Here is a 19,505-nt window from a genome sequence, read left to right on the forward strand (position 1 = left end):
ACTCTAAGAACATAAATAACACTCTTGACATCGAACCTAACCATATCAGGATTAAGTTCTTTTGATCTAAGATCAACCAGTGATATTGACCTAGAAAGATACAATGGTAAGATTATAATATCTTTATCAAGATCAATATCGGTCTTAGTCCAATGTATACTCCATACATTCGATACTAGCATACTTTGTCAATGTCCTAGAAAGAACATAACACTTATCCAAGGTGTAAGTAAACTTTATCGCTAACTATCACATCAATGTAAATCCAGTGCACTGATGAATCATGGGACACAATCTTTTGAAGCATATAATCACAATTACCTTCCACTGTGTTAATATCACAGTAATTGTGAATAACTATATGTTGTGGATTTAACAGAAATTGTATATTAAACCATAAACATGAAAATGACATGTTAACTTAAAAGACTTCTAATCTTCTATTGATAACAAATAAGATTGTATTGAAATGTATTTTATTTAGGGCATAAAATCCCAACACTTTTAAATGCCAAGTACTACAAGGGTTGAACAAGTGTTGGACAAGGGTTGAACAAGCTCATAAGGCCGTCATAAAGTTCTTGCAAGAGTCAAAAGAGAACAAAAAACTGGCCACTACCATGGGATCGAAGCCATCTGCTGGCAAAGGTCCCAAGGCACCATTGTGTGCCAACTAGGGTCCCTGACCCATGCAAGAACCAGCCAGGGTTCTAGGTTAAACCCTAGAATCGGCCAGCCTCCCTAGAATGGCACCATGTGTCGGCAAGGTCAGAATGACCCATGCAAGAACTGGCCAGGGTTCTAAGTTAAACCCTAGAACTGGCCTTCCTCCCTAGAATGACACCATGTGTCAGCCAGGTCATAAACAAGACCTATAGGACGATTAAGGTGTCCTATGGATTGAAAAATATATTTTTTTGTTCAAAGACTCAAACGTGTTCTTCATGACTCAAGGAGTCAAGAATCAAAACAAAGTTCAAAATCAAATATCTTTTTATCAAGAAATCATACATTATGTATCTTAAAGCTATCATGCGGATCATAATGCAAAACAGATTACAATCTAACGTGAGAGTCAAAAATGTAAAAAGCTTGAACACAATAATGGCAAATTCAAGAAAATAAGTAGAGAATGGGATTTGAAAGCTCATCCACTAATGAAGTCCATTGAGGATGCCTATTGGAAGCTTGGATCGTCAAAATAGAGAGAAAATCCCAAGATTTGGAGTTTTTGGGGCGTCGGGCTTCTAAGGAAAATGGAGAGCTTCCTTTTTATTTTTTCTCAAGAGACTTTGAAGAAGATAGAGAGAGAATAGTAGCGTGAAAGTGAAGTATTTCCAAATGAGCCTTATATAGGTTCTGGCATGCCCCTTTCTTCAAACATGTAGTAGGCAGTTACACATCCCACCAAATAGCCTTGTAGAAGAGCAATAGTTCCCTAGTGGCAACATGAACAACAAAAAAGAGTTCCTATAATTGAAGTTGTCATATGAAGAGCCCAAGTATCTGACCCACCATAAGCTGCCCAGTTAAGACTTCAACAGTCAGAATTGAAGTTGGAAAGTCCCTATCTGTACAAACGTCCGCATAGGGACTTGGGGACAAATTTTATCCCAATTTTTGTCCACATAACGTGGCATGTCCACATAGGCAAGATTGATGCTATGTGGAGTACCACCTGTTAGTAGGAGGACCAAGTCATCATGCACAACTTACTAGTTGACGGAAAGTCCATATGTTCAAGCAGGATAAAGATACAACAAAATGGCCAACTAGGAGGGTCTAGCTGGACCACCCCTGGCCCGCCATAAAGTAGCATGTATCGGCAGCAAAGGGTAGGTGGACCAACTTCCATATTGGCAGACACAATTGATGTTTCTGCAGCTTTCACCCTAGACAAACAATGGCTCACTCTCAGCTGCGAATCTACTTTAACAACCCACAAAAGTAGGAGTTCAACTTCAGATATTTACCTATTCTTTAGGAACAATTAATTAGTTATTTTCTATATATTTAATATACGAAAAAGAGGTAGTATCTCCTCATTTTAAGGGATATTAACCTACTTTGAACTAGATCTTTTCTCATTTATATAAAGAGCATTAGGCTAAACTAAAAACTTAAGTTCTACTTCCTAAGCTTTTGAGTGCTAAAGCTTTCATCTCAAAACCCTAGCTCTCCCTCTCTCACATGCCCCTTGCTATATGTGATACACTAAGTCTATTTCTCATCTCACTCATTCGAGATCTGTCTAACATAGTCTCGCTGTGATACACTAAGTCTTTTTCTCATCTCACTCATTCGAGATCTGTCTAACATAGTCTCGCTATTATACTATTCATAGAGAGCCACTCTAAAAATTACAAGTAAAAGCCTATAATCTGAGTGGTATTATCTCTCAAATCAATACAACTAAAAGGGGAGTAGGTTACTACCCGTTAACCAAGGAGGGCGAACCTCTATAAAATTGTTGTATCTATTTATTTACTTGCTTTAATTGTTTACACGTAGTGATTTTGATCATAAATAAGGCTCCGCTGCCAGTTGACCAAATATGAGGTCAACACATACCATTTTCCAAAACATGGTCTCTAGTTGTCTCATCATTAAACTTCACCATAGTGAGCCCCTTTGCCATCCTAACAATCTGAGCAATCCCTAAATGTCTCCAAATTAGCTTAATAAAGCCCTCAAACACTGCTATCGGTGAATTAGCTCCTAGAACCATACAAATGATCGTTGAATTCTAGTTTGGAGCCTAAGCCTTAACCTCTTCACAATCTACTTGAGCAATTTTTTGACTATCCTTCACAATCGGTTTTGAAAAACTCAACTTACGTTCAAAATAAGAGATCTTACCCTAAGTGATTTTCTTCCATTGATATTGAGCAGAAGCTTGAAATCCTTCTTGTTCCATCTCCTCTACCCAGCTCAGAGATTTAATTGCTTCTTCTCGATATTCCTCACCCTCATTTGTCAAATTGTGTGCGACAATATCCCCTGCCTGAAGAGTTTCAGCTATCAAATTGAGTCCTTCTGGTTTTTTCTCAACACAATCAGTAATCTTCTCCTGTTTGATCTCATGATTAGCTCGAGTAACTGGCTTCCTGATCACTCTTTTATTCTTCACCATGGAAGAGAGAAAAATGAGAGCAAGAGCTAATTTATCTATTTAAAATATTTTTGAATGTGCTTCATGTTCAATCATCATTAAATATTTAATTTTTTTTTTATTTTATTTCAATTTATGTGTTTTTGTTTTCCCTAATCTATAGAAGCTTCTATATGACTTCGTTTTTATAAATTCTTTTTTAGCTTTAAGAATTCAAAAAAAAAAAATCATTTTAAGGGATTTAGATAAAAATAAAAATTATTTTTTAAGTTAAAAGTCTTATTGGGAGAAGTTAGGATTTTTCAGCTTATTGCAAAAGGACTTTTGAGAAGTTATTTTTAAAATTAGAATTATTTACATAATTTCTAATTTATTTATATTTTTTTATTAATAATATCTAAACATTTTGAAAACAACTTTTTATTAAAAAAAAAATAAAAGACAATTATATAGTAGTTATCCAAATATAAAAAATAAATTAAACTTTTATTTATCTTATATTTTTAACTATAAGAAAAAGTAGAAACTTACCAAAATAAAACTATCTTTTATATATATAAAAACAAAAGTATTAGCAAAATTAAATTTCTACCAAAAAAAAAAGTCAAACTATCCATTTTTTTTAACAAAACTACTCTAACTTAATACAAATATATTAATAAAAATTTCAAAATATTAATTAGTTCATTGAAATGAAATTATTTATTTATATTTGAATTTTGATTTTTTTTTTATAAAATAACACTAAAGTGAGATTTATGTAATTACCAAAACACTACCATGAGTTATAGTTAGGGATGTTCACGGTGCGGGTAGTGCGGATTGTAATTTTTTTTCAAACCATACTGGATATGCGGTTTTAGTAATTTCTCAAATTGCAACTGTACTGTGAGATCCTAAAACCGCAAAAATCAAACCTCAAAAATACAGTGTGGTTTATACTATCACCATTATCAAACATTATAATAAAAACTCAAAAATCAATCTATTAAAGTTTTAACAATACAAAAAAATTATTAAAGTTTTAACATCATAACATATATATTAATAATCAAGTCATTATATTGATTCGTCTCTAAAAAATAGTGTAATATAAACATATATTACATCTATTTATTCTTATATGAAAAAAAAAATCATATTATAAAAATTGGTAATTTTGTAATATATAGTACAATGTGTTTTGAACCGCAATTATTAAATTAAAAATCGTAAACCGCACTGCGCGGTTTGTCAAAAAATACAAACTACAACTGCACTGTAAAGAATTTTAAACTGTATTTTTTATGCAGTGTGGGGTGGTGCGGGCGGTTTGTGCGGTGTGGGCGGTTTGATGAACACCCCTAATTATAGCTTGGATTTTAAATTTTGTTAACCTAGGGGATGTTTTGTAATACTTTTGTTTTTCAAATTTTTAATCACAAAAATGAAAGTAAAATTTGTAATTTTAAAATTTTATTTTTAAAGAGTAAAAATGTGTTTTATAACCACTTTTGTTGTTTAATTTTAAAAAAAGTTAACAAAAGTGTGTTCTATAACTTTTATTTTCATTTTTAATTTTTTAATTTTATTTAAGTCAAGTCTAGGATTGGGTATGGGGTCGGAGTCATGGTCCGTGTAATGCAGAAGCAGGGCCGTGGAAGAGACCAACCTGATAGAACCATTCTCCAAGCTTTCTCATCTTGAGATTCGATGAAGGCCCTCATTCTAACTTTCCAATAAGGATAGTTAGAGTCATTAAGCAACGGTGGTCTAGAAATAGAACTTCCTTCTGCAAAAAATGATATTTTAACACAAAAACGTTATAGGACCACACTAAGAGTTTAGTGTCCCGCTCTGATACCAATTGAAAAACCGTATTTTTGCAAATGTCAGTTGTATATAAGAAAATATAAAAACTGTAAGCGTTTGCAGCAGCAGAAAGTAATTTACGCTACAAAGAAACGAACAGTGCGAATATAAAATATTTTGCAGAAAAATAAATAACTTGACACAAGAGATTTATACGTGGTATCCGTGTTCTCACGAACACTCCTAGTCCACGGGGCCACGCCCAGAGAATGAAATCAATTAATAAAGTATCAAAATTACAAAGACAATTGACTTAAACAAGTTTAGACTCCCTCTAAAGTATTGCCGCAATCCTTTGTAATCCACTTTATGAATCTGACTTCTTGAAACACCTTCAAGCCCGAACTCCCTTCGTCTTTGAAGTGTGAGTGCTTACTTCCTCCCGAAGTAAGGCTTCAGCAAGTCTTCTCCCGAAGACCAAGTGCTTACTTCCTCCCGAAGTAAGGCTTTATCAAGTCTTCTCCCGAAGACCAATCTCTTGTTCAGTCAAGTAGTTCTTCACAACCTCTAGGACAGAGTAAGAACATAAATAGACAACTAGAACCTAGTTGAACAACTAGGCTCTCACAAAACAAAGAAACACTCTTCTCTCTAAAAGATAAATTTAAAAAATGAATAATGGAAGAGCTAATTCGAATGGTTGCTCTCTAGGCTCTATTTATAGAACATAGAAACCAAAGAGGCAACCACAAGTTCGAATCTACAGCTGTACAAAAACTTTCCTAAGAAAACACGATCTGCTACATCAGAATCGGATGCTGACGCAGCAGATCTGACCAGAAACGGGAAACTTACTAAAATCGGGTCCGATCTTCTATCAATGCTTGATTCCTGCCAAAAACAGATTAGATATTCTGATTGTATCAAGATACAATCGAAATCAATAAGGAAAAGGCAATAATCAAAGTTTCCCTAAAAAAGACAACTTTCCAAAAGAGAATTCCTTCTCTTTTGAGAAGATTTCAACAAAGGAAAGTTCAGCTGAAAGTGTAACTTTACAAACAAGGAAAAGAGCAACTACAATCCGAATTTATAAGGCAAGAAATCAAATATGAATGCACAACAATCTTACCATAAAAGGAAAAAATTATTTTGTCAACTAACTTGCCAAAAAAAGACTTTACAATCTCCCCCTTTGGCACTTTCGATGAACAAAATAATTTTTAACATAAAGTACCTGCAAGGCAAAGTTAGCAAGAGCAAAAGAAACTAGTCCCCCTCAGTAACACAATCGAATATAACAAAGAAACCAAAAACAAGCTAACTTTAAAAGATATGTTCACAAGTACTAACCAACCACAACTCCCCCTGAAAAATGGTCTAGAGTTGAAAAAAAACAAATTGAATGCTCAATAAAATGCACATTAATTAAAAAATATTTTGACAACTAAATTGCCAAAAAAGGACCTAACAATTATCTCCCCCTTTGACACTTTAGATAATCAAAATATTATTAATTAACAAACACCTACAAAACAAAGTTAGCGAAACAAACATAAAAACTCCCCCTGAGAAGCACAACATTAAACCAAAATAAAAAGCTAACTTTGACCAAAGACGAACACAAACACGAACACAAACCTCAACTCCCCCTAGACAATTGAGTATACAATTACTCCCCCTTTTTGTTTATCTATAAGGGCTAAAGACAAAAAGAAAGGAAAATATAGAAATATGTCCAACAACAACAAAAAGAAAGAAAACTTATGCCCCATAAAGCGTGATCAATGAGGACAGCTGCTTGGACATCTCTTGCTGAACCTCCTCCATGGCAGCAAGACGATTGAAGCAGCAAGAGGAGCATTTGAGGGGGCTTGTTCGGATTCCACCAACTTTTTGGGATGCCCTAGGTTCTTTGTTCTCACCATTTTGATCTGAAAGAGACAATGAACAACAAACAAGCAAGAGAGACAAAGAAATAGAATCGGGTAGGTGGTGAGAGTAAATGACAAAAATTGGATTAAATAAACATGGGAGAGTTGAGCAAAAAGGAAACCAATTTCAAAATATTTGAGAAACCACCAGCCCACGACTACAAAAGGAAACCGCCCACTCCTTGCAACTTCTTTCCCTTTTTTTTTTTTAAAAAATAAAAGGAAACTAGAATTACCAACAATATTTCCAAAAATAAGTCAATCTTTCAAGATTAAAGACACATTACCATATAAAAGATCAATCTTTAAATGGAAACATATCAAAAATAAATCAAGGAAGAATAAATGTTGATACTTACCATTTAAGCACAAAATTTTCTTAGCCCATGAAAGAAGTCACACGCCTCCCTCTTTTTTTTTTTATTTTAAACCAAAACCGAAAATAAAATACAATGTCTACAATAAATATATGAGATTCTAAACAAGCAATGTAATCAAATATCATTGAAAATTGACAAAATAAAATACATGTTATGCTTTTAAGGAAAATAACTAATTAGTATCTCAAGAACAAATCATACTTAATTGATGTTGAGGAAAAAGAAATGCATGTTACTAAAAATTGTGAATCAGGATTATCAATTTAATTTAATAGAGGAGACTTACAAATTTGAACACACTTGCCAGACATAAGTGTGTGCAGTGAAAATAGGATCATTGTCCTTGGCAAGATTTTTCATTTTCGCCTTTTTTCAATTTGATCCCGCAACTGGATGCTATCACACCATACTGAAGGTAGCCCTTTTCTATGGTAGTGCATCCTCATCATAGTTGCTAATTACAATGTTCCAGCTTACTCAAAAGATGGCTTTCCCACCTCAGTATGGGTAGCTCTATTCCAGCAAGGGGCCTGACAAGACTGAAACAAAAATTGTTCAACTCTGTAAGAACTTTATTTAATCCTAGACACAAATAAAGAGTAACATGAATCTTTTAACACAACATCACAAAGTATGATAAGAATGAGATCCTAACTAGTTATAATCCAAAAGCATAAACATGATTTGTCAAAATACAATGAAAGAAGATTAAACGCTAGAAAAGAATCACATAACAATATTGTACAAAAATATGAACAAGAGAGATTTAAACAATGCAAACTCCCAAAGACTTTCTGAGGGAGTCAAAGCGACTTGCATCTAGGGCCTTTGTGAAAATATCGACTTAATTGTTTTTCAGTATCAACATATTCTAATTGCAATGATTTATTTTCAACAAGTTCCCTGATAAAGTGATGCCTTATATCAATGTGCTTTGTTCTAGAATGTTGAACATGATTTTTGGAAATATTTATGGCACTAGTGTTATCACAAAAAATAGTCAAAAGACCCAATTTAAATCCATAATCAATCAACATTTGTTTCAACCATAAAAGTTGAGTACAACAACTGCCAGCAGCTATGTACTCAGCTTCGGCAGTGGACAAGGAGATGGAATTTTGTTTCTTGCTATGCCAAGATACTAGATTATTCCCAAGAAAGAAACACCCTCCACTTGTGCTCTTTCGATCATCATCATTGCCTGCCCAATCTGCATCACTAAAATAAGCAAGATTAGAATTAGTATCTTTCGAGTACCAAATTCCATAATCAGGAGTGCTATTAACATATCTAATAATCCTTTTTACAGCTTATACATGAGATTCCATAGGATTACTTTGATATCTAGCACACACTCCCACACTGTAACAAATATCAGGACGACTAGCAGTTAAATACAAAAGACTTCCAATCATGCTACGATAAAGTGTAGTGTCTACCTTTACTCCATTCTAATCTTTTGTCAATTTCAATGTGGTGCTCATTGGAGTACTTACCTGCTTAGCCGATTCAAGGCCAAATTTCTTGACAACGTTCTTAGCATACTTACTTTGAGATACAAATGTACCTCCTTCCATTTGTCTCACTTGAAGACCCAAAAAGAAAGTAAGCTCACCAACCATGCTCATTTCAAATTCACTTTTCATTTGATCAACAAATACCTGCACTTCATGGTTAGATGTAGAACCAAAAACTATATCATCAACATAAATTTGAGCAATGATAAAATCAGATTTTATATGCTTGATGAAAAGAGTTTTATCCACACTACCTCTTTGATAGTCATGAGAAAGTAAAAATTGAGTCAACCTTTAATACCAAGCTCGAGGAGCTTGTTTTAGACCATACAAAGCTTTTTCAAGTTTGTACACATGGTCTGGAAATTGAGGATCTTCAAATCCTTTTGGTTGCTCAACATAAACTTCCTCATTCAAAATACCATTTAGGAAGGCAGATTTCACATCCATTTGAAACAATTTAATATTAAAAATACAAGCAATACACAAAAGTAAACGAATTGATTCTAATCTTGCAACAGGAGCAAGAGTTTCATCAAAATCAATACCTTCTACCTGTGTGTATCCTTGTGCCACCAAACGAGCCTTGTTTCTCACAATTGTACCGAACTCATCACTTTTATTTTTAAATAACCACTTTGTTCCAATTACATTTATACCTTTTGGTCTTCGGACCAAAATCCATACCTTGTTGCGAACAAATTAGTTGAGTTCCTCTTGCATTGCATTGAGCCATTCCTCAAAGGTCATGGCTTCCTTCACATTTTTCGGTTCATATTGAGAAACAAAACAAAGAAAGCTGATTAATTTAACATACCTTCTGCGAGTTACCATGCTTTCTTCAGGATTTCCAAGAATGAGATCTTTTGGATGATTCAATTTGACTCTGGTGCTTGGTTCTTTCTGAATAGAATCAGTGATGATGTTTGGATGAGTCAAGATAGACGATTCGGTTCTCCGATCTCGGTTGCGACGGCGGATTCGTCATTTGCGGCATCAGAAATGGGTTCTGCTGCATCAGGATCTGCTTTTGCTGCTTCTGGAGGAGCATCCATGAGACTATCTATCTTGGTTTCTGTGGAAAACTCTGAAAAATCTTTAAAATCATCAACAACCACATTAGCTGATTCCAAAACTGTTTGAGTTCTCTTGTTATAAACACGATAAGCTCTACTGTTTAAGGAATATCCAATAAACACACCAACATCACTTTTAGCATCAAATTTACCAATATGTACACGATCTCTATAAACATAACACACACAACCAAAAACATGAAAATGACTTACATTGGGGCGCTTACCTTTCCAGATTTCATAAGATGTTTTTGAGGTACCTGGACGGATAAACACTCTGTTTATTATATAGCAAGCTGTGTTAATAGCTTCAGCCCATAAGCGCTTTGTCAACTTCTTGCTATTTAACATCACTCTTGCCATTTCCTGTAATGTTCGATTCTTCCTCTCAACAACTCCATTTTGTTGAGGAGTTTTGGGAGCTAAAAATTCATGAGTTATACCTGTAGACTTTCAAAAATCATCATACACAAAATTTTCAAACTCCTTACCATGATCACTTCGAATTCAAACAATTTTCCCAATATTACAACCTTTCTCAACTCTTAATCTCAAACAAAGAGTTTTAAAAGCATCAAAAGTGTCAGACTTTTCTCTTAAGAAATCTACCCAAGTAAAACGAGAGAAATCATCAACACAAACAAAGATATATCGTTTACCATTCAAACTTTCAACTTGGATTGAACCCATAAGATCCATGTGAAGCAATTCCAATACTTTTGAGGTATTGATATCAGACACAGGTTTGTGAGTGATTTTTAATTGCTTCCCAAGTTGACACGGTTCACACTTACCAACACTTTCATTACCAAGCTTGGGAAGTCCTCGAACAATACCTGCATTTGACAATTTTTTTCAGGTTTTTATAATTAAAATGCCCAAGCTTGGCATGCCACAAATCTGTGGTATTGTTGATAGCTGAATGACAAGTAAACACATGGGTTAGAGTATAACAGTTATCATTGGATCGAAATCCTTGCAAGATACATTCATTATCATCATTAAGAACATAACAATGATCACTATCAAATGAAACAGTATACCCTTGGTCGCAAATTTGACTAATGCTAAGTAAATTAGCGTTTAGTCCTTCAACTAACATCACATTTTTCAGTCTAGGTAACCCTTCAAAATTTAGAGTTCCCATACCAACAACTTTTCCAGCTAAGCCATTACCAAACGTGACCTCACCACATTGCATTGGTTTAGTATTCATTAAAAAATCCTTGTCACCTGTCATATGTCTAGAACAACCACTGTCAAAATACAACATTTGAGAAGCAGCACTTTTATCAGAAAAACCAACTAGACATTTTTCTTTTTCAATCTATTTTTGTTTCAAAGCACTATGTTTCTTTTGAAAAAATTTCAAATTACCAAAATAATTTGTTTTAAACAAATTTTTCAACATGAAACATTTAGGTTTGATATGTTCTTTTCTACCACAAAAATGACAAGTAGGAACAAATCTTTTTACCTGAGATCTTACTCTTTTCGAAAATCCTGGAGATTTTGCGACATCAGAAACAGCTCTTGCTACAACAACGTGCTTGCGACGAGACTTTGTAGCCTCAGAATGATTCGTTGGAACACTAGATTTTACAAACTTCGTGACTCCAGAATTTTCCATTCCATTTGATCCAATGCCTGCGAAACCTCTTTTTCAAAAATAGAAGATCCAGGGTTAAGCATTTGAATATTTTTCTTAAAATTTTCAAGTTCCTTCTTTAAGAGAGTGATTTTTTCATCTTTATCACAAACATTTGTCTCATACTCTTTTATTTTCAGTTCACACATTTCAATTTGATGAGACAATTTTTTATTCAATTTATTCAACTCTCTATTTTCAGAAGCAACCTGAATCCATTTTTCATACATGACTTTGTATGATTCAGCAAGAGACTCTTCACAGATTTCAGACTCATCTGAATCTGATTCCTCTTATTTGGTGGTATTATTCAAACATACCAATCTAGCTTTTACCTGTGAATCACACAACACATTAGTCATAACAGAAGTTAGGACAACATTTTCAGAATTATCTTCATCACTTTCGGTTTCATCATCACTCCAAGTGACATTGAAACTTTTCTTATTCTTTTTCAAAGTGTTTGCACACTCAGATTGAATATGCCCAAAACCTTCACATTCCACCTTTGAATTCCCTTTTTGTTAGAGACAGATGGTTTAATAAAAGTATTACCTTTTGAAACTTTCGAAATATTCTTTTTTATTTCCCATCTTTTTCATATATTTCTGAAAATTCTTTGTTAATAAAGCAATCTCATCATCACATTCACTATCAGAATTTTCATTATCAGCAACTTTTAAAGCAATACTTTTACCTTTATCAGCAATGGATTTGGGTTTGTTCTTTTGTTTAATATGTTGATTTAATTCAAAAGTACGTAAGGAACCCATCAATTCTTCCACCTTCATTGTGCTAAAATCTTTAGCTTCCTCCATTGCCAAAAGTTTAGTATCGAACCTTTCTGGAAGAACTCTAACAATTTTTCTCAGAAGAACAGAATCATCAAGCTTTTCACCAAGAGCAAAATATTCATTAGCAATATCAGATAATTTTTTTATAGAATTCAGTTAAGGTTTCATTATCAGACATTCTAAGCTCATCAAATTTAGTTTGAAGCATGATAAATCTAGATCGCTTCACATCAGAAGTTCCCTCAAACTGAGTTTGAAGGATCTCCCAAGCTTCCTTAGCAGAAACACAAAGATGATATAAGTTTAATGTAACATTCACCTACACCGTTAAAAATAGCATGCAAGGCTTTGCTATTGTAGGCAGAAATTTTATCATCTTCAATAGACCAATCCAGTTCAGATTTTATAGAAGTGTTACCTGAAGAATCTGTCTCAACTGGAAGAGACCAACCTGATAGAACCATTCTCCAAGCTTTCTCATCTTGAGATTTGATGAAGGCCCTCATTCTAACTTTCCAATAAGGATAGTTAGAGTCATTAAGCAACGGTGGTCTAGAAATAGAACTTCCTTCTACAAAAAATGACATTTTAACACAAAAACGTTATAGGACCACACTAAGAGTTTAGTGTCCCGCTCTGATACCAATTGAAAAACCGTATTTTTGCAAATGTCAGTTGTATATAAGAAAATATAAAAACTGTAAGCGTTTGCAGCAGTAGAAAGTAATTCTGCTACAGCAAAACAGAACAGGCAGAATATAAAATATTTTGCAGAAAAATAAATAACTTGACACAAGAGATTTATACGTGGTATCAGTGTTCTCACGAACACTCCTAGTCCACGGGGCCACGCCCAGAGAATGAAATCAATTAATAAAGTATCAAATTTATAAAGACAATTGACTTAAACAAGTTTAGACTCCCTCTAAAGTATTGATGCAATCCTTTGTAATCCACTTTATGAATCTGACTTCTTGAAACACCTTCAAGCCCGAACTCCCTTCGTCTTTGAAGTGTGAGTGCTTACTTCCTCCCGAAGTAAGGCTTCAGCAAGTCTTCTCCCGAAGACCAAGTGCTTACTTCCTCCCGAAGTAAGGCTTTATCAAGTCTTCTCCCGAAGACCAATCTCTTGTTCAGTCAAGTAGTTCTTCACAACCTCTAGGACAGAGTAAGAACATAAATAGACAACTAGAACCTAGATGAACAACTAGGCTCTCACAAAACAAAGAAACACTCTTCTCTTTAAAAGATAAATTTAAAAAATGAATAATGGAAGAGCTAATTCGAATGGTTGCTCTCTAGGCTCTATTTATAGAACATAGAAACCAAAGAGGCAACCACAAGTTCGAATCTACAGCTGTACAAAAACTTTCCTAAGAAAACACGATCTGCTACATCAGAATCGGATGCTGACGCAGCAGATCTGACCAGAAACGGGAAACTTATTAAAACCGGGTCCGATCTTCTATCAATGCTTGAATCCTGCCAAAAACAGATTAGATATTCTGATTGTATCAAGATACAATCGAAATCAATAAGGAAAAGGCAATAATCAAAGTTTCCCTAAAAAAGACAACTTTCCAAAAGAGAAGGAATTTTCTTTCAACAAAGGAAAGTTCAGCTGAAAGTGCAATTTTCCAAACAAGGAAAAGAGCAACTACAATCCGAATTTATAAGGCAAGAAATCAAATATGAATGCACAACAATCTTACCATAAAATAAAAAAATTATTTTGTCAACTAACTTGCTAAAAAAAGACTTTACATAAAAAATTTTGAAATTAATTTTTTTTTTTTTCAAATTTTGATTCTCAAATAAAAAATTAAAAAGTAAAAATAATTTTATAAAAGATATTTTTGAAAAATATTTTTACTTTTTTAATTATAAAATAGAAAACTGATTAAAAAAATATTACTAAAAATACCTGTAATTAATTTTGAGTTCTTAATTAAAATCTTATTATGCTGTTGACTAGAATTAAGTTGGAGGTTGGTTTTTCCTTTTCATCTGTTTGATAATCACAAAATATGTGACTCAAACTCTTTATAAAATTACTTTTTTAATAATAAAAAACTTAAATTATTTATGTGTTTTTATTGAACAAACATAACCTATATTTAAAAAAAAAAGAAAAAACATTTAAGAAAATTAAAAGAACATCAACCTCACTTACCCGCCATTATTACAGCTTTACAGTTTACCGTTAACGGCAAGTCTTTCATTGTTCTCTGTAAAAAAGTGTGCAACAAACTACCAGGCCAAAATCCACTGCACCGAACTCCATTCTACTAAACTAAGTCACTCAACCAATATTTGACACGTGATCGCAACAACAACAGTGTTGGCTGACCAGCCTGCCATGTCAGCATCTTTAGATTTGATGCATTGTAGACAATTAATTCATGTTCTTCTTACCTTACCTTTAGTCAAACTTAAGGTAAATAAATTAAGAAAGAGTAGTGACTAGAGTGACTACTGGGACCAAGAAACACCCATTGAGATTTTTCTCTCTCCTGTTCCACTTTTGCCCCTCAAAGTCATCACGCTCCTCTCTCTCTGGTCTGCAAAAAAAAAAAAAAACTTTACAGTTCAGTTTTTAGATCTAAGACCAACCAAAAAGAATATCTCTGAAGAAACAAAACATAATTATTTAAATTTAATTGTTATTATATTAAGTGAGGCCCTTGAACTGTACATGAACTTATATCACCTCTTATTCTGGGTCATTAGAGTGTTCAATCATTGAAAGTAACTCATATCCAACTTGCTTTTTTTTCCCTTTTATTTTATTTTTTTTTCATCTGGGCTTTTCAAACTTTTTCTTGGTTTATTTTGTTTCTCAACCTCTTGGCTGCTTTTTTTTAATAGAAAAATGCATTTTTATTGATCAGCAATTCCTTTTGGGTATGATCTAGGGTTCTTGGAACTCTTAAATTTTGATATATTTTAATGGAATGTTTTAGTTTCCATTACTAGTACCTAAAGTGCTTTATGGGATTCCTTCATATGGATTCAAGTGTGTCAGTTTTTGGGAAGTAATAAATGCTTCAATTAATAGTCTGTCATCGTTATTTTGTTAAATGTTCATAAACTGTTTTGACCTCTTTTCTCTGTTTGAAGTTACAAACTTTATAGTCTTGTTAAACAGAGTATATAAACTTCTTCAGTTTCTGCTTTTCTTTTTTGGGGTAAAGCTTACGCAAAGTGATCTTCTTTCTTCTCAGTCTCTGTCTGTATTTATATATAATATATATATATATATATATTCCAATTCTTTTAAAGGGTGTCCAACTGTTTGTTCTAAGTTCTCTGAGAAATGTTCATTTCAACTGAAATTGAACAGATCTCATTGCCTTCAGTCAACGTAAAAGAGTCCTTCAAATCATCTCCCATGGAAGCAAATCCAGTTTCCCCTGATGGGTTCCCATTAGATTCTGAATCTCCTCCTCTTTCTACCATCCATACAGACGTAAGTATTTTACCCGAGTACGAGAAGAGCGGGCTCCTTCAGTCCATATCAGACCTTGAAGGTAGAATATATATATATATATATATAAATATATAAATATATGTATTTTCCAATATTATTCGATTACTTTACACATTGGAGTTCATCTCCATTATACTAAAATATAAACCGTATTGCTTTAATAGGAGAAATTGAACAGTTGAGGCTAAAGCACAGATTGTGGAATGAGAAGCGGAGAGAAGCATTGAATAAGATACTAGACATCAAAGGTAGTAGATTTTGGTTTTCTTTTTTTTTTTTTTTTCGCAAAGTGGTAGTAGATATTGGTTAGTTTAGTGATCAGGTTATTAAAGATTACATGGGTATTTTTAATCTGCTTTAAATCTCTCTGTGGAACAAAATTTTCAGGCACCATTCGAGTGTTTTCTCGAGTTCGGCCATTCCTTGCTGTGGAAAGACGAAAAATTCCAGAACCTATTTCAATTGGAACAGAGAAGATTACAGTGAAGTCAGCTGGAGTTAAGAAGGAGTTTGAATTTGACAAGGTCTTTCCTCAAGAAGTAAACCAAGGTGAGAGTCCAAAATCAAGCCTATTTTTCTCTTAGTTTTCCTTTTCACGTTTAATATTGTAGCAGTGAGAGATAATTCTGCTTAAAAACACTTCAGGTGATGTTTTTGCTGAGGTGGAACCAATTCTGAGATCTGCACTAGATGGCTATAACGTATCTGTTTTAGCATATGGTCAAACTGGCACAGGCAAGACCTTTACAATGGTTAGTAATGGAGGCTTTTAAAATGAGTTATTGTTGCATTGAAGTGGCGGCAAATTCAATCATTGGCTTTTAAATGAAAACTGTTTTTGAAATGAATCTGCAGGATGGCACCAATGAGCAGCCGGGGATCATTCCCCGAGCTCTAAAGGAGCTCTTTCGCCAAGCCTCGTTGGAAGGTGAAAACCTCAAAGTTTCCATGAGTATGTTGGAGGTTTACATGGGCAGCCTTAGAGATCTACTCGCTCCAAGGCCAACTTCTAGAGTCTATGAACCTGTTACTAGAAGGTAAGACTAAGTAAAATCTGTTTGTTTTGTATACCAGTCCTTGCAGAAGATGACTGAGCCAGAGGGTTATCTATGATTTGACTATTTGGTTGCAGCAATCTCAACATTCAAACAGATCCAAAGGGGGGTGTGGAAATTGAAGGGCTTACAGAAGTGCAAATCCTTGATTATGCTAAAGCCAAATGGTGGTACAACAAGGGGAAGCGAGCTCGATCTACTTCATGGACAAATGTCAATGAAACATCCAGCAGGTCTCACTGGTGGGTTCAAGATCTTGTTATTTATCTCAGAAAAGTTCATTGCAGTTATTTAGTTTGACAGTCACATTATCTGTTTAGCTTTATATATCTAGCTTAACAAGGATAACCATATTCCGGCATGGCAATGGAGCTGGAGCTAAAACAGAACTAAGCAAACTGTGGATGGTTGACCTTGGAGGAAGTGAACGACTATTAAAAACAGGAGCTAGTGGGCTAACACTTGATGAAGGCAGGGCTATAAATCTTTCTCTTTCAGCTTTGGGGGATGTTATTGCTGCTCTAAGAAGGAAGCGTGGTCATGTTCCATACAGGTAATTAACTAACTTTGTACTTTGATTGTCAGCTTTAGCTTTTACTCTTCTTCTTCTTTTAAATAAAGATGAAATCTTTAAGAAGAACCTATCAGATATGCACATGGATTGCTCTTCTGTCATGCTCCTTTTTCTGCTGATCCAACTGTCTTACCTAATTTTATTGTGTGGTATCTCTATGGTTGCAGGAATAGTAAACTAACTCAAATTCTCAAGGACTCATTAGGTAAGAAAGCTTTTTATGCAGCCATTATAGACCATCTTATGAAACAGCTTATGATAATTATAAGCTGCCCTTGAATTATTTGTTACAGGCGATGCATCGAAGGTGTTGATGCTTGTTCATGTCAGCCCATGTGAAGAAGATGTTGGAGAGACAATATGTTCTTTGTGCTTTGCAAAAAGAGCAAGAGCGGTAGAATACAACAGAGAACAAGTGGAGGTACATTAATGTCTCTTTTCTTTTTCTATTCAAATATGCATGATCAATAATCAATGTTCATAACTCCTAGCAAATTTACTTTAGGATCTGAAGAAACAAAAAGAGAAAAGAATCCATGACCTTGAAGAGTGTATGAGAGAAGCTGAAGAAGAATGCCAGAAAGTTAAGAAGCAGATACAGAAAGTTGAATTCATACTAAATGAGAACAAAAAGCTGTACTCAAACACTGAACAACCACTTGAACATGAAGAAGAAGAAGAAATAGTTCTTTTGAGTCCAAAACAAGATCTAAAGAAAGTAAAAGAACCCCATAAAGAAACTAGAAGAATCATTTCTGGTTCATTGCCAAGGTTCATGACTTCAACAGTAGCCAGCCGCGAAAGGCAGAGCGCGGCTGAAAGAGAAATTATTGGAAGAGCAAGAATTCTGAGATCAGGGACCAAAAGTACTATCCATTTTACAACTTCTCAATCAATAAGCTATCCGGATCGTCGTTTCAAAGCAACTTTACAAAACTCAAACAGGAAAAAACATGGTGTTGAGACTACTGCTGATGATGTTGTTCCCAACAACATTGAGAGCCCAAAATGCAATGGCTCAGACTCCAAATCAACATTCTTGCCCAAAAGTAGGATGGTAACATCATCTGATTCTAACTTGAGATCTACACTAAGTCGCCATAGAAGAAGGATGTCTAATCTGATTTAAAGTGTGAGAAGACATAAAATGCTTGACTTTTAGAGAGTAATCTTGTGTGGTATTTGTAAAATGTGTGGTTTTCTTTTTTATTTTTTGGTGGGGTGGGGAAATTTGAATGTTCACACATACATATCCGATATGTACCATTATATTATGATGGTGGTGCATAGGTGGTGATTCCACTAAAGTCTTGTTTTTTTTTTGATACATTTAAGTTTTGTTATTCCCCTGAAAGCACACGACTTGTTGCTTGATGGTGGTGGTGGTGTTTGTTTTTCCTTTTTTTTTTTATTTATTATATATATTTAAGGTAACATTTATGGTTTGTTCACATGGTCTATTATTTATTTTTTGCTAGAGGTCTTTACTGTAATAATTGAATCATCTACTGTCCCGGTTCAAACCAGAAATTACATATCAACTGGCCCCACTAACTCTTTCACAAGCAAGTTATCCTCATATAAACTTGGGTTCTTTTATAGGATTGTCTGAGGATAAGTTGGTAAATTAGATTCAAATTTTTATTTTCCCCTAAAAGTTAATAAGGGGCTTATGTAAAACCTCACTTCACTTTGAGGTTTGACATTCCTAGACAAAATTAATTAAACTATAACAGTAGCTAAAGTAACTTGAAATAACCGGTTTACTAACTTGATGTAAATAATTTATTGGCAAAAAAATAATATTTTATTTTTGCTTTTATTTATTTGAAATTAAGTCATTTTTTAAGGGTAGATGTGTCAATTGATTTTATTGGTGAGTTGTATTTTATAACTAACTAGGGAATAGATTCGCGGTTTTAATAATTTTTTAAAATTTTACATTAAAGAAATTTATTTTTGGTTACGAATAAAATCTCAAGTCTAATATTATTTTATATTTTTTTATAAATAATATATAATTATATAATATATTAATGTAAAATTTCTTTTATTTGTGATAAGCATAAATATTAATCATAATACAATAAAAATAAAAGCACATTTCAGATAAAATTATTTATAATAATTAAAA

General features: G+C 33.7%; 1 protein-coding gene across 1 annotated transcript; it reads left to right on the top strand.

Annotated features, from left to right (window-relative positions):
• Positions 1-14,724: 14,724 nt before the first annotated feature.
• LOC115719405 (kinesin-like protein KIN-14U) lies at positions 14,725-18,815 on the top strand. Its single transcript, XM_061110452.1, has 10 exons — positions 14,725-15,782; positions 15,907-15,990; positions 16,130-16,291; positions 16,388-16,494; positions 16,598-16,779; positions 16,875-17,039; positions 17,132-17,350; positions 17,539-17,576; positions 17,665-17,792; positions 17,877-18,815. Exons 1-10 carry the CDS (start codon positions 15,569-15,571, stop codon positions 18,498-18,500), a joined length of 1,923 nt encoding a protein of 640 aa, XP_060966435.1. The 5' UTR covers positions 14,725-15,568; the 3' UTR covers positions 18,501-18,815.
• Positions 18,816-19,505: the final 690 nt, after the last annotated feature.

The sequence above is a fragment of the Cannabis sativa genome, chromosome 2 (genome assembly GCF_029168945.1).
Source record: "Cannabis sativa cultivar Pink pepper isolate KNU-18-1 chromosome 2, ASM2916894v1, whole genome shotgun sequence".
Lineage (NCBI taxonomy): Eukaryota > Viridiplantae > Streptophyta > Magnoliopsida > Rosales > Cannabaceae > Cannabis > Cannabis sativa.

Excerpts from the sequence above, each read along its gene's own strand:
- LOC115719405 (XM_061110452.1), top strand. The coding sequence starts at position 15,569 with ATGTTCATTTCAACTGAAATTGAACAGATCTCATTGCCTTCAGTCAAC. Across the intron at positions 16,495-16,597 it reads CAGGCAAGACCTTTACAATG|GATGGCACCAATGAGCAGCC; the intron begins GTTAGTAATGGA and ends ATGAATCTGCAG. Across the intron at positions 17,351-17,538 it reads CGTGGTCATGTTCCATACAG|GAATAGTAAACTAACTCAAA; the intron begins GTAATTAACTAA and ends CTATGGTTGCAG.